The 13,609-nt window shown below is 51.4% G+C and overlaps 1 protein-coding gene across 1 annotated transcript in view; it reads left to right on the top strand.

Moving 5' to 3' along the window:
• Positions 1-13,609, top strand: part of INTS1 (integrator complex subunit 1) — a 293,595-nt gene that overhangs the window by 77,540 nt on the left and 202,446 nt on the right. Inside the window, exons 12-14 of the mRNA XM_075319760.1 lie at positions 7,203-7,280; positions 7,874-8,031; positions 10,741-10,837. Coding sequence (XP_075175875.1) covers positions 7,203-7,280; positions 7,874-8,031; positions 10,741-10,837 — 333 coding nt within the window. The remainder of the gene's footprint in view (positions 1-7,202; positions 7,281-7,873; positions 8,032-10,740; positions 10,838-13,609) is intronic.

The following is a 13,609-nucleotide window of genomic DNA, read 5'->3' as shown; positions in this document are numbered from 1 at the left end:
TTTTTGCTTTTTGGAAAGAGATTGAAGTGCGGGTCCACGTCTGGACCCACGGCATGTCCCTTCTCACCCCACTGTGTCGGTGGTGTTGTAAGGTTGATTCCAAGGCTGGAGCCTTACATGCCGTGCTCCTTCACCATCCCTCCTGGGCTCTGGCTTGAAGTGGGAGCCAGCGCGGTCTCCATGCCTGGCAGGAGCCCGGTCTCCGTCCACAGCCCTTTAGGATTCTGCTGGACCGGAGCACTCATCCCCAGGGACCTGGCCCTGCGTCTCAGCAGCTAAGTACCTGAGACGTTTATATGTTGGGGGTCCCTGTCCTTTATTGTATGGGGAGAGTGTGTTTGCTGTATTTATTTTGGCATTTCCGGCGGGTTCTCTGACTTTCGCCCGAGAACCGCGCCGATGGTGCCTGCGCGTCGGCGTCGCTGCTCAAATTTAGGCCCCGGCTTCGCCGGAGGCCTAGTTTTTGTTACCGGCCCTCGCATGTCACTCATGCAGAGGGACAGGCACGGCTCCTCCCGGCGGCCGTCCTGCACAGGGGAGGGACACTCCCCACTGCTTGTGCGTGACTCCTCCCCTGCAGGTCTCTATGGCCCTCCAGATCCCGCTTTCCTACAGGGACGCCCCCGTCCCGCCCCCTCTCTTCGCTCCGGCAGCCATTTTCTTGGACAGGGTTCACTCTGCGCTGGGCCATCCTGCACTCTGCATCCCTGCTGAGGTGCTGTGCATTGGGGGTCCGGGCTTCGGGATCTGGAGGGCACACAACACCGCTTCCAGCGGTCTGGTAAGCCACAGCCGGTCTCTGGTTGTGGACCTCTGTATATACTCCCTGGGGTTCATTCTCTTTGTAGAAGCTGTTTTCCACTCCAGCAGCATGTCTCACACGAGGAGCAAGGCTCCAAAGCTTTATACTGTATGCGCTGCATGTAAGCTCCTGCTGCCTGAACCGAGCACCTATCCACATTGTGATGTCTGCTCTAACTTGGATGTGCCGCAGCCTGGAGCCTCACCCCCAGTGGTCTCTCAGGCTGCTTCTGCACCTGTGGCTGAACCCCCGGCCTGGGTAGAGTCCTTCTCCAGGTCTATCTCCCAGTCCTTTGCTGAGTCCATGGGACTTCTGTCTAGGACTTTGATGAATATGCATCAGCCCCCTTCACAGGGTGCCTCTAATGCTCTTGCTAAGGGTCCTTTAGGATCCCTATCATCTGACCTCCGTCCACCGGAGCTCACAGAGGATTCATCATCAGGGCACAAACCCCGTCCTCCTAAGAGGCGCCGCAGGGTTTCCTCTCCCTCTTCATCCCGTGGCTCTGATTAAAGAGCTGACTCGCAGGATGAGGAGGATGCCTTTACAGGGGGCTCGGAGGCTAACTCCATGTGCCCCATTGATCTTTCCGAGGGTGACTCAGATCTTAGTGACTTGATTGCTTCCATTAATTCTGTACTGGACCTCAATCCGCCAGTATCAGAGGAACAACCCTCTCTGGCAGAAAAGCACCAGTTTACCTCGCCTAAGAGAGTAAAGAGTGTGTTCTTTAACCACTCCAGTTTTCAGACCGCTGTGACCAAACCCAGGGCCTGTCCTGACAAACGCTTCCCAAAGCGTGGTTCTGATGACCGTTTTCCCTTTCCACCTGAGGTGGTCAAGGAGTGGTCTCACTCCCCAAAGGTAGACCCTCCGGTGTCTAGGCTCTCAGCCCGGACCGTTGTGTCGGTGGCTGATGGCACTTCCCTTAGGGATTCCACTGACCGTCAGATTGACCTTCTGGCCAAATCCGTGTATGAAGCGGCGAGGGCCGCGTTTTCCCCAACTTTTGCAGCAGTGTGGGCTCTCAAAGCCATCTCTGCTTCTCTAGAGGAGATGCATTCCCTCACCAGGGAATCTATGCCCGAGATGGTTGCCTTAACTTCTCAAGCTTCAGCTTTTTCATCTTATGCCATGTCTGCCATGCTAGAGGCTTCTCACCGCACTGCGGTGGCTTCGGCTAATTCCCTCGTTATCCGCAGGGTCTTGTGGCTTCGAGAGTGGAAGGCAGATGCTTCTTCAAAGAAGTACCTTGCTGGGCTCCCTTTTGCTGGTTCCCGGCTGTTCGGTGAACAGCTGGATGAAATTATTAAAGAAGCTACTGGCGGGAAGAGTACTTCCATGCCACAAACCAAGACCAGGAAACCTGCCCAGGGTAGGAATCAGTCGAGGTTTCGCTCCTTTCGTTCCTCCAACTGGTCGTCCTCTAAGCCCTCCGCCTCCTTAGTCGGTGGCAGGCTCTCCCACTTTGGCGACGCTTGGTTTCAACAAGTCTCCGATCAGTGGGTGAGAGATATCATCTATCACGGCTACAGGATAGAATTCTCTTCCAGCCCGCCAAACAGATTTTTTCTCTCAACTGCTCTCCCCTGCTCCAAGGCCGCTGCCTTCTCACAGGCCGTGGCAGCCTTGCAGGCCAACGGAGTAATTGTACCAGTTCCCGCCCGGGAACGGTTCAGAGGTTTTTACTCAAACCTCTTCCTAGTTCCCAAAAAGGACGGTACCTTCCGGCCTATCCTGGATCTCAAGCTTCTCAACAAGCATGTTCGGGTGCGGCACTTTCGCTTGGAGTCTCTGCGATCAGTCATTGCCTCAATGACCCAAGGGGATTTCCTGGCGTCCATTGACATCAGAGATGCCTATCTACACGTGCCAATTGCAGTTTCACACCAGCGTTGGCAATAGGAGAAGATCATTTCCAATTCGTGGCTCTTCCCTTCGGGTTAGCCACGGCCCCTCGGGTATTCACCAAGGTCATGGCAGCAGTGATTGCGGTTCTGCACCTCCAGGGGTTGGCAGTGCTCCCTTACCTGGACGACCTTCTAGTCAAGGCTCCATCCAGCGCAGACTGTCAGCGGAGTGTCTCGCTCACTCTCGCCACTCTAGCCCAATTCGGGTGACTTGTCAATCTTCCCAAATCCACTCTGACTCCGACCCAGAGTCTCACGTACCTAGGGATGCAGTTCGAGACTTTGCCGGCACTTGTGAAGTTGCCCTTAGACAAACAGCTGTCACTCCAGTTGGCGGTGTGCTCTCTCCTGAGGCCCCGCCGTTATACCCTCAGGCGTCTGATGCAGGTGCTGGGTCAAATGGTGGCGTCCATGGAGGCTGTTCCCTTTGCCCAGTTCCATCTGCGCCCCCTGCAGCTGGACATTCTCCGCTGTTGGGACAAGCCTTCCTCCTTACACAAGTTAGTGGCTCTGTCGCCACGGACCAGGAGCTCTCTTCAGTGGTGGCTTCGGCCCCTCTCCCTGTCCCAAGGGCGCTCCTTCCTGGCCCCGTCCAGGGTGATTCTCACCACGGATGCCAGTCTATCCGGCTGGGGAGCGGTATGTCTCCACCACAGAGCAAAGGGCACTTGGACTCCGCCCGAGTCAGCCCTTTTCAATCAATGTGCTGGAAACCAGAGCCGTGTTTCTGGCTCTCCTAGCTCTCCTAGCATTTCACCACCTGCTGGCGGGCAGGCACATTCGAGTCCAGTCAGACAACGCGACAGCGGTTGCCTACATCAATCACCAAGGTCGGACACGCAGCCGCCTGGCAATGATGGAGGTACAACGCATCCTTCAATGGGCGGAGGACTCCAAGTCCACCATATCCGCAGTCCACATCCCAGGCGTGGAAAACTGGGAGGCAGATTATCTCAGCCGTCAAAGCGTGGACGGTGGCGAGTGGTCCCTGCACCCGGCAGTGTTTCAGTTAATCTGCCGCAAATGGGGCACTCCGGACGTGGACCTAATGGCATCCCGTCACAACAACAAAGTTCCTGTTTACGTGGCTCACTCCCACGATCCTCAGGCCTTCGCCGCGGACGCTCTGGTTCAAGACTGGTCCCAGTTTCGTCTGTCCTACGTGTTTCCCCCTCTAGCTCTCTTGCCCAGAGTACTGCACAAGATCAGAATGGAGGGTCGTCGAGTCATCCTCATTGCACTGGACTGGCCCAGGCGAGCTTGGTATCCGGACCTGCTCCAACTGTCCGTAGAGATGCCGTGGCATCTCCCGGACCGTCCAGATCTACTCTCGCAAGGTCCGTTTTTCCGCCCGAATTCTGCGGCCCTCAAATTGACGTCTGGTATCCCCCCTGAAGTCATCTCCACTATGACTCAGGCGCGCAAGTCTTCCTCTGCTAAGATCTATCACAGGACTTGGAAAATTTTCCTGTCCTGGTGTCGCTCTACCGGCCATCCTCCTTGGCCATTCTCTTTGCCGACCCTTCTGTCTTTTCTACAGTCCGGTCTGCAGCTAGGACTGTCCCTCAACTCTCTCAAGGGACAAGTTTCGGCTCTGTCAGTTCTGTTCCAGCGGCGTCTCGCTCGGCTGGCTCAGGTCCGCACCTTCATGCAGGGCGCGTCTCACATCATTCCGCCTTCCCGGCGGCCCTTGGACCACTGGGACCTTAACTTGGTTCTCACGGTCTTGCAGAAACCCCCCTTTGAGCCTCTTAGGGAGGTTTCTTTGTATCGTCTTTCACAGAAAGTGGCCTTTCTAGTTGCCATAACTTCTCTCAGGAGAGTCTCTGATTTGGCTGCACTCTCTTCGGAGTCACCTTTTTTAGTCTTTCATCAAGACAAGGTGGTTCTCCGTCCGACTCCGGACTTTCTTCCTAAGGTGGTCTCTCCCTTCCACCTTAACCAGGACATTACCCTACCTTCCTTCTGTCCGGCTCCTGTTCATCGCTTTGAAAAAGCTCTTCATACTCTAGATCTGGTGCGTGCTCTCCGGATCTATGTGTCTCACACTGCTGCGCTTAGGCGGTGCACCTCTCTTTTTGTGCTAACCACAGGTCGGAGCAAGGGCCTTTCTGCTTCTAAGCCAACCTTAGCCCGTTGGATTAGGTCGACCATTTCGGACGCCTACCAGAGAACGCAGGCGCCTCCCCCGCCGGGGATCAAAGCACACTCGACCAGAGCTGTCGGTGCCTCTTGGGCTTTTAGGCACCAGGCTACGGCTCAACAAGTCTGTCAGGCTGCCACTTGGGCTAGCCTGCATACCTTCTCGAAGCACTACCAAGTGCATGCTCATGCTTCGGCAGATGCGAGCTTGGGCAGACGCATCCTTCAGGCGGCGGTCGCCCATTTGTGAAGTTAGGTTCTGCCTACTTCTTAGTTTTTCTGTTTATTCCCACCCAGGGACTGCTTTGGAACGTCCCAAGGTCTGGGTCTCCCAAAGGAACGATAAAGAAAAAGAGAATATTGTTTACTTACCGTAAATTCTTTTTCTTACAGTTCCGTCTTGGGAGACCCAGCACCCTCCCTGTTGCCTGTTGGCAATTTTCTTGTTCCGCGTGTTTTCACCGGCTGTTGTCGTGGACAGAGTCTCCGGTTGTTCCGGCTCTTGCTCTGTTCTACTTGTGGGTGGCTATTCTCCTTCAGCTTTTGCACTAAACTGGCTGGGACTGGCTCACCAGGGGGTGTATAAGCTCAGAGGGAGGAGCTACACTTTTAGGTGTAGTACTTTGTGTGTCCTCCAGAGGCAGAAGCTTAACACCCAAGGTCTGGGTCTCCCAAGACGGAACTATAAGAAAAAGAATTTACGGTAAGTAACAAAATTCTCTTTTTTGTCTAGTGCTAAAAACGCGCTCACCTGGTGGGGTTGTGCCAGTCACAACTCCTTTCTGCACAGGTAACGGTGGTAGTCAGCAGTGGCCCCGAAAATTAATAGTATCATAAAACGGGGAGAGGAATACGGGTGTATGCCGCGCTAAAACCACAGAATCCAGAAGATTTAAATAAATCCCTTTATTAGCATAAGTCTACGCGTTTCAGAGATATAACCATCTCCTTCTTCAGGACAAGGGAAATCCTACATCGGTATCAGCCATATAAGGCTTATATATAGAAGTGTCAGATGTGGACTCCTATATATAAGCCTTGCATGGCTGATACCGATGTAGGATTTCCCTTGTCCTGAAGAAGGAGATGGTTATATCTCTGAAACGCGTAGACTTATGATAATAAAAGGATTTATGTAAAATCTTCTGGATTCTGTGGTTTTAGCGTGGCTTACACCCGTATTCCTCTCCCTGTTTTATGATCTCTCTCAGGGAGGCAGAGCAGTGGAACCACCAAGTCCAGACCGGTTTATACACCCTTTCCTTACCTGGGACCGGGCGAGTGGATGGCTGAGGACCCCTAAGCTGAGAGAGCGAACAGCGCCAGTTAGGTGGCTCCAGGTCCATTAGCCTGCAGAGACCTGGAATGGGAGAGTTGGCTAGCCGGCATGAAGTATAGATCCCTGCAGCTTCGGGTGGCAGAGTAATGGGTCCCAAGAGCTCCATAGACAAGGAGGGGACCACCACACAAGAGCACAGGGGGAGAATGCCCACAGGATGCTGTACCGGACTTTACCTCTGCCCTGCCTGGAAATGACAGTCATTGCAGAATATAAAAGAACTGTGAGTAAGCAAGATCTGAAACCCACAACCCAGTGACTCTGATACTATCTGCATGTGATCTGGAGATTCCCAGTTCCCCGTTCTCCCTCTCGGGGGGCACTCCGCCTGTGGGGAGGGATATCATCCCTGCTATACCCCCAACATCTCCCCCTGCGAGTCACCATGCAGCGGCGGCCTTATCCCTGGCCGCACACCATAGGTGGCGTAGTCGACATCATCCGTTCCACTCCTGGAGGAGGAAAGGTCGGAGGAAGGGTCCGCAGCGGAGGAGGCTGGGACCCCAGTCACCACCGTAACCGGTGACTACCTCTCCAGGAACAATCTTTGCTAGCCTCCCTTTACTGTGCACCACGGGGCCACGGACCCGGGTCAGGCCACAACTTCTACAAACCACTGGCCCGGCGACAGGTATACAAGCTACGGAGGTAAGCTCCTATCTTCTGCTCCGTGAGGTGTCACACTATTATTATTATTACACCTACTACATATTGGGATGAGAGCTTGAGATGGGAATACCTGTTTAAGCACAAGGGGCTGTCCATCCATGAAATGCATAAATGTGGCCAGTCCTCCAGGGACACTCCTTGTAGTATTGGATATTTGATGAGATTCCTCAACAGACACCTTCCTCTATTAACACACTAGTAAGGTCCTAGGAAATCGGACAGCCGGATGGGTACAGGTTTACTTTTTAACAAATGTTTTGAGAAACCCAGTCAGATGCCTCTTTTCTTCTTTGCTTATCCATTTTCCTCTTCTTTTTTTTTTCCCATTTTTGCTTTGCAGCTTGCACAAAGTTCTCTTCACCGAGCAACCTGAAACGTATTACAAATGGGACAACTGGCCGCCCGAAAGTGACCGCAAGTAAGTGATGAAGGATTCTATATACAGCAATGCCACAACTTTGCTGTCTATAGAAGAAATCCCAGTCTCCTATGAACACTGGCCACAGGCTGGCTTTCACAGGAGTACTGAGATGACAGACACGGGGTCTTCAGCAGAGCCCTAGCTGTCATGAAAACTCATAGGTGTCCCAAGATCGTGTCTCTGGCGCGCTGATCAGGGGCTTGAATAGTGCCCCCTCCCCCCGCCAGCGAATGTTAAATCCCACTGTCATGGATTGAAAGCAGCATTTAACAGATTAACAGCCGCGGGCAGCCCACCGCTCCACCTGAGGTAAATGAAAGCTGAATGATTCAGCCTTCATCTGCAGGGAAAGACGCGGGCTCGGCGTGTGAGCCCACATCAAAGGCAGGGACGCGACTCCTGATGTGCATGGCATGGATTTTTAAAGGGGGTTAATTAGCAAAAAATTGCAAAAGTGCTAGTTTTTACCAACACCATCTTACAAAAATCATCTGCGAAGATGAAAATAGCCCTTTAAATGTGCATCTGTGTCCAAGAATTCTGTCTTCATCTCTCTGCTCTTATTGACTCGTTGCCTTCTTATTGTCCAGCTTCTTCCTTCGTCTGTGCTCTGAAGTGCCACTTCTAGAAGACACCTTGATGCGTATCCTGGTCATTGGTCTGTCGCGTGACCTCCCTCTCGGTCCAGCCGATGCCATGGAGCTCGCCGATCACCTGGTGAAAAGGGCGGCAGCTGTGCAGGCCGACGGTATATAGCACCCACCACATTATGTAGACCAGGGGTCATAAACTCAGCTGGGGGAATGGGCCGCACATAAGAAAAAAAAAAAATTGAGGGGGCCGTATTCTTTGGAGGACAAAGTAACATTTTTATTGATACCATGTTTTTTATACACCCGTGGATCACTATTTTGAACATTTTTTGCTTGATTATAACAAATTTGCACCCTTTTGTTTAGATAGATATATATGTGTGCTTGCGTGTGCTTGCGTGTGCTTGCGTGTGTCCGCGTGTGTGTGCGTGTGCGTGTGTGTGTAATTTTTAATGGCAAAAAAAGTCATGGTTTATTTTGAATATTTTTGGGGTTTTTTTTACATTTTATTCCCTTCTAATATTGTTTTACAATTAGCAGCATCATACAGTCATCTTAGCCAACATCTTGTAGTAATGTCCCCCTTGTGTCCTGTATACTATGCACATCCTTGTGCCCTGTAGTTATGTCCCCCATACTGTAGCAATCTCACCATCCTTGTGCCCTGCAGTAATGTCCCCATCTTGTCCCCTGTAGTAATGTCTCCCATCCTTGTGCCTTATTGTAATGTGCACCTTCTTTGTACCTTGAGTAATGTGCATATCTTTGTGCCTTGTAGTAATGTCTCCCATCCTTGTGCCCTGTAGTATTGTCCATACTTGTGCCCTGTAGTATTGTGCTCATCCTTGGGCCCTGTAGTATTGTGCCCATCCTTGTTGTATTGTGCCCATCCTTGTAGTATTGTGCCCATCCTTGTGGTATTGTGCCCATCCTTGTGGTATTGTGCCCATCCTTGTGGTATTGTGCCCATCCTTGTGGTATTGTGCCCATCCTTGTGGTATTGTGCCCATCCTTGTGGTATTGTGCCCATCCTTGTGGTATTGTGCCCATCCCTGTGGTATTGTGCCCATCCCTGTGGTATTGTGCCCATCCCTGTGGTATTGTGCCCATCCCTGTGGTATTGTGCCCATCCCTGTGGTATTGTGCCCATCCCTGTGGTATTGTGCCCATCCTTGTGGTATTGTGCCCATCCCTGTAGTATTGTGCCCATCTCTGTAGTATTGTGCCCATCTCTGTAGTATTGTGCCCATCCTTGTAGTATTGTGCCCATCCCTGTAGTATTGTGCCCATCCCTGTAGTATTGTGCCCATCCCTGTAGTACTCTGCCCATCCCTGTAGTACTCTGCCCATCCTTGTAGTACTCTGCCCATCCTTGTAGAACTCTGCCCCATCCTTGTAGTACTCTGCCCCATCCTTGTAGTACTCTGCCCCATCCTTGTAGTACTCTGCCCCATCCTTGTAGTACTCTGCCCCATCCTTGTAGTACTCTGCCCCATCCTTGTGCCCTAAACCTTGTCCTCTATTATGCGGCTCTTCACAAACGAAAAAAAAATTCTTCTCACCTTTCCTCTATTCCCTCCTATTAGGCTGCGTGCTGTTCAGTGTTGGCAGCGTTTTGGAGGCAGTATGTTTCAGCTGCATCCAGAGCGCTGGGTTGTACAGTACAAGCAGAGGGGATGGGATTTCTGAAGTCCTGATCGTGGGCACATACCTGCTGTTTGCGGGTTCCGGCAGGCAGGGTTTTATAGTACAGTTGAATCATTTACGGTCCCGCTCAGAGAAGCTCTGAGCACCATACTAATGGCTGCCGCCGACCAATCAGAATCAAGGAGGTGACATCATACAGCGACATCACCTCCTTGCATCTGATTGGCTGCGTCATCCATTGGTGTAGTGTAGACAGCTCCTCTGCGCGGCACCGCAAATGATTCATCGATACTATAAAAATGTAGATTCACATTGAAGGCATCAAAACTATGAATTAAAACGTGGAATGAAAAACTTAAAAAAGTGTGAAACAACTGAAAATATGTCTTATATTCTAGGTTCTTCAAAGTAGCCACCTTTTGCTTTGGTTACTGCTTTGCACACTCTTGGCATTCTCTTGATGGGCTTCAAGAGGTAGTCACCGGAAATGGTTTTCCAACAGTCTTGAAGGAGTTCCCAGAGATGCTTAGCACTTGTTGCCCCTTTTGCCTTCACTCTGCGGTCCAGCTCACCCCAAACCATCTCGATTGGGTTCAGGTCTGGTGTCTGTGGAGGCCAGGTCATCTGGCGTAGCACCCCATCACTCTCCTTCTTGGTCAAATAGCCCTTACACAGCCTGGAGGTGTGTTTGGGGTCATTGTCCTGTTGAAAAATAAATGATGATCCAACTAAATGCAAACCAGATGGAACAGCATGCCACTGCAAGATGCTGTGGTAGCCATGCTGGTTCAGTATGCCTTCACTTTTGAATAAATCCCCAACAGTGTCACCAGCAAAGCACTCCCACACCATCACACCTCCTCCTCCATGCTTCACGGTGGGAACCAGCCATGTAGTGTCCATCCGTTCACCTTTTCTACAAAGACACCAAAGACACGGTGGTTGGATCCAAAGATCTCAAATTTGGACTCATCAGACCGAAGCACAGATTTCCACTGGTCTAATGTCCATTCCTTGTGTTCTTTAGCCCAAACAAGTCTCTTCTGCTTGTTGCCTGTCCTTAGCAGGGGTTTCCTAGCAGCTATTTTAACATGAAGGCCTGATGCACAAAGACTCCTCTTAACAGTTGTTCTAGAGATGAGAGGTGTGTCCAAACTTTTGGTCTGTACTGTATATATCAACTTAATATGGATTTTCCTTATTTATTTGCATTGTAGACTTGGAAGTCCTCAAAATAGAGCGGATTCAGCTCCTTGATGCCGTATTGAACCTCTGCACCTACCACCATCCAGAAAACATCCAGCTTCCTCCAGGGTATGACCTTGGCTGCACGTTTTGATTTTTCTACCAATGTTGGAAATATGTTATATCTGACATATGCTCCTTTATAGGAATCACTACTATAATGCCTCGTTAAGGTGTCCGCTTTTGTCATGCAGATAAAAAAAATCGGACATATTTTTATCAGTGTCCGTGCGTCCATTTTTATTGTCCGTGTTGGGGTTTTTGTTTGTTTTTTTTTGTGTTCGAAAAATAGTAATGTTCCAAGCTTCCTCTAACCTATTGAAACATTAAAGTATTTGTCCTGGAACATACCCTGGATGTGAAGATGATTGCTCAGCAGCCAATCAGACGATCCGCATCAGTTGTTCAGTCATCATTTTGTTAATGATGAGAACTGACAATGCATAGTTATTGCTGCGTATATGATGTAATATATGACTTTATACTTTAATAAAAATGTAATGTTTTAAAAACAACCCAAAAAAACCCTAACAATGCACTTTTACTTTCTTTATCGTTCCTATGGGAGACCCAGACATTGGGTGTATAGCTTCTGCCTCCGGAGGACACACAAAGTACTACACTAAAAAGTGTAGCTCCTCCCTCTGAGCATATACACCCCCTGGATAACCAGATCTAGCCAGTTTATCGCTTTGTGTTCAGGAGGCATACATCCACACATAAATTCTCATCTGATTTTTCATTTTTGGAAAGTTTTTGAAGAAAAGCGGGTCCAAGCCTGGACTCCCGGCATGTCCCTTCTCACCCCACTGTGTCGGCGGTGTTGTTAAGGTTGATTCCAAGGCTGGAGCCTTACATGCCGCGCTCCTTCACCATCCCTCGGGCTCTGGCTTGAAGTGGGAGCCAGCACGGTTCTCCTTGCTTTTCAGGAGGCCGGTCTCCATCCGCAGCCATTCAGGATCCTGCTGGACGGAGCACTCATCCCCAGGGACTTGGAACCCTGCGTCTCAGCAAGCTAAGTATCTGAGACGTTTATATTCGGGGGGTCCCTTGTATTTTATTGTTGGGGAGAGTGTGCTGTGTAACTGTTCTGACATTTCCGGCCAGTTCTCTGGTTGTCGCCTGAGAACCGCGCCGATGGTGCCTGCGCGCCGGCCGCATCGCTTAAATTTAGGCCCCGGCTTCGCCGGAGGCCTACTTTCGATTTCACTGCCCTTGCATGTCAATCATGCAGAGGGACAGTGCGGCTCCGCCCAGCGGCCGTTCGGCACAGGGGAGGGACATTCCTCACTGGGTACATGTCCCCTCCCCTGTAAATCTCCTTGGCCCTCCAGATCCCGCTGTCAGAGCAGGTCCCGCCCCCTCTCCTCGCTCCGGCGCCATTTTATCAGCGTTTCTCTCTGCGATCGGCGCTGGCTGCAGCATCCCTGCTAAGCTGCTTGGGGGTCCGGGCTGTGGGATCTGGAGGGCACACAAACGGTCTGGTAAGCCACAACCTCCAGTTGTGGACCTGCTTATATACTCTCTGGGGGTCATTCTGGCTCAGAGCCCCCACTTCAGCAGCATGTCTCACACGAGGAGCAAGGCTGTACTCAATATGCACTGCATGTAAGCTCGTTCTGCCTGAACCGAGCACATATCCACATTGTGATGCCTGTTCTAACCTGACAATGCCTCAGCCTGGAATCGCACCCACAGTGGTCCCTCCGGCTGCTCCGGCTCCGGTGGCTGAACCCCTGGCTTGGGTAGAATCCTTCTCTAGGTCAATCTCCCAGTCTTTTGCCGACTCCATGGGACAGCTGTCCCGGACTTTGCTGAACATGCATCAGCCCCCTTCTCAGGGCGCCTCTGCTGCTAGGGCCCTCTCAGCGGAGCTCACAGAGGATTCTTCATCTGGTCCCAGACCCCGTCCTCCTAAGAGGAGACGCAGGGCTCCCTCTCCTTCCTCGTCCCGCGGCTCTGATTCAAGAGCTGACTCGCAGGACGAGGAGGATGCCGTTACTGGGGGCTCGGAGGCTACCTCCATGTGCCCCATTGATCTGTCCGAAAGTGACTCAGATGTTAGTGATTTGATTGCGTCCATTAATTCTGTACTGGACCTCGATCCGCCAGTATCAGAGGAGCAACCCTCTCTGGCAGAAAAGCACCAGTTTACCTTGCCTAAGAGGACAAGGAGTGTGTTCTTTAACCACTCCAGTTTTCAGGCCACTGTGACCAAGCCTAGGGCCTGTCCTGACAAACGCTTCCCAAAGCGTGGTTCTGATGACCGTTTTCCCTTTCCACCTGAGGTGGTCAAGGAGTGGGCTCATTCACCAAAGGTAGACCCTCCGGTGTCTAGACTCTCAGCCCGGACAGTTGTATCAGTGGCTGATGGCACCTCTCTTACGGATTCCACTCACCGCCAGGTTGACCTTCTGGCCAAATCTGTATATGAGGCGGCAGGGGCCTCGTTCTCCCCATCTTTTGCAGCCGTGTGGGCTCTCAAAGACATCTCTGCTTCTCTAGAGGAGATGCATTCCCTCACCAGGGAATCTATGCCCGAAATTGTTGCCTTAACTTCCCAAGCTTCAGCTTTTTCATCCTATGCCATGTCTGCCATGCTGGAGGCTTCTCACCGCACTGCGGTGGCTTCGGCTAATTCCCTCGCTATTTGCAGGATCTTGTGGCTTCGAGAGTGGAAGGCAGATGCTTCTTCAAAGAAGTACCTTGCTGGGCTCCCTTTTGCTGGATCCAGGCTATTCAGTGAACAACTGGATGAAATTATTAAGGAAGCTACTGGCGGGAAGAGTACTTCCATGCCACAAACTAAAACCAGGAAACCTGTCCAGGGCAGGAACCAGT

This window comes from Anomaloglossus baeobatrachus, chromosome 7 (assembly GCF_048569485.1).
Source record: "Anomaloglossus baeobatrachus isolate aAnoBae1 chromosome 7, aAnoBae1.hap1, whole genome shotgun sequence".
Classification (NCBI taxonomy): Eukaryota; Metazoa; Chordata; class Amphibia; order Anura; family Aromobatidae; genus Anomaloglossus; species Anomaloglossus baeobatrachus.
Note: the sequence above shows the minus strand (reverse complement) of the source record. Positions and strands in the feature narration are given on the sequence as shown.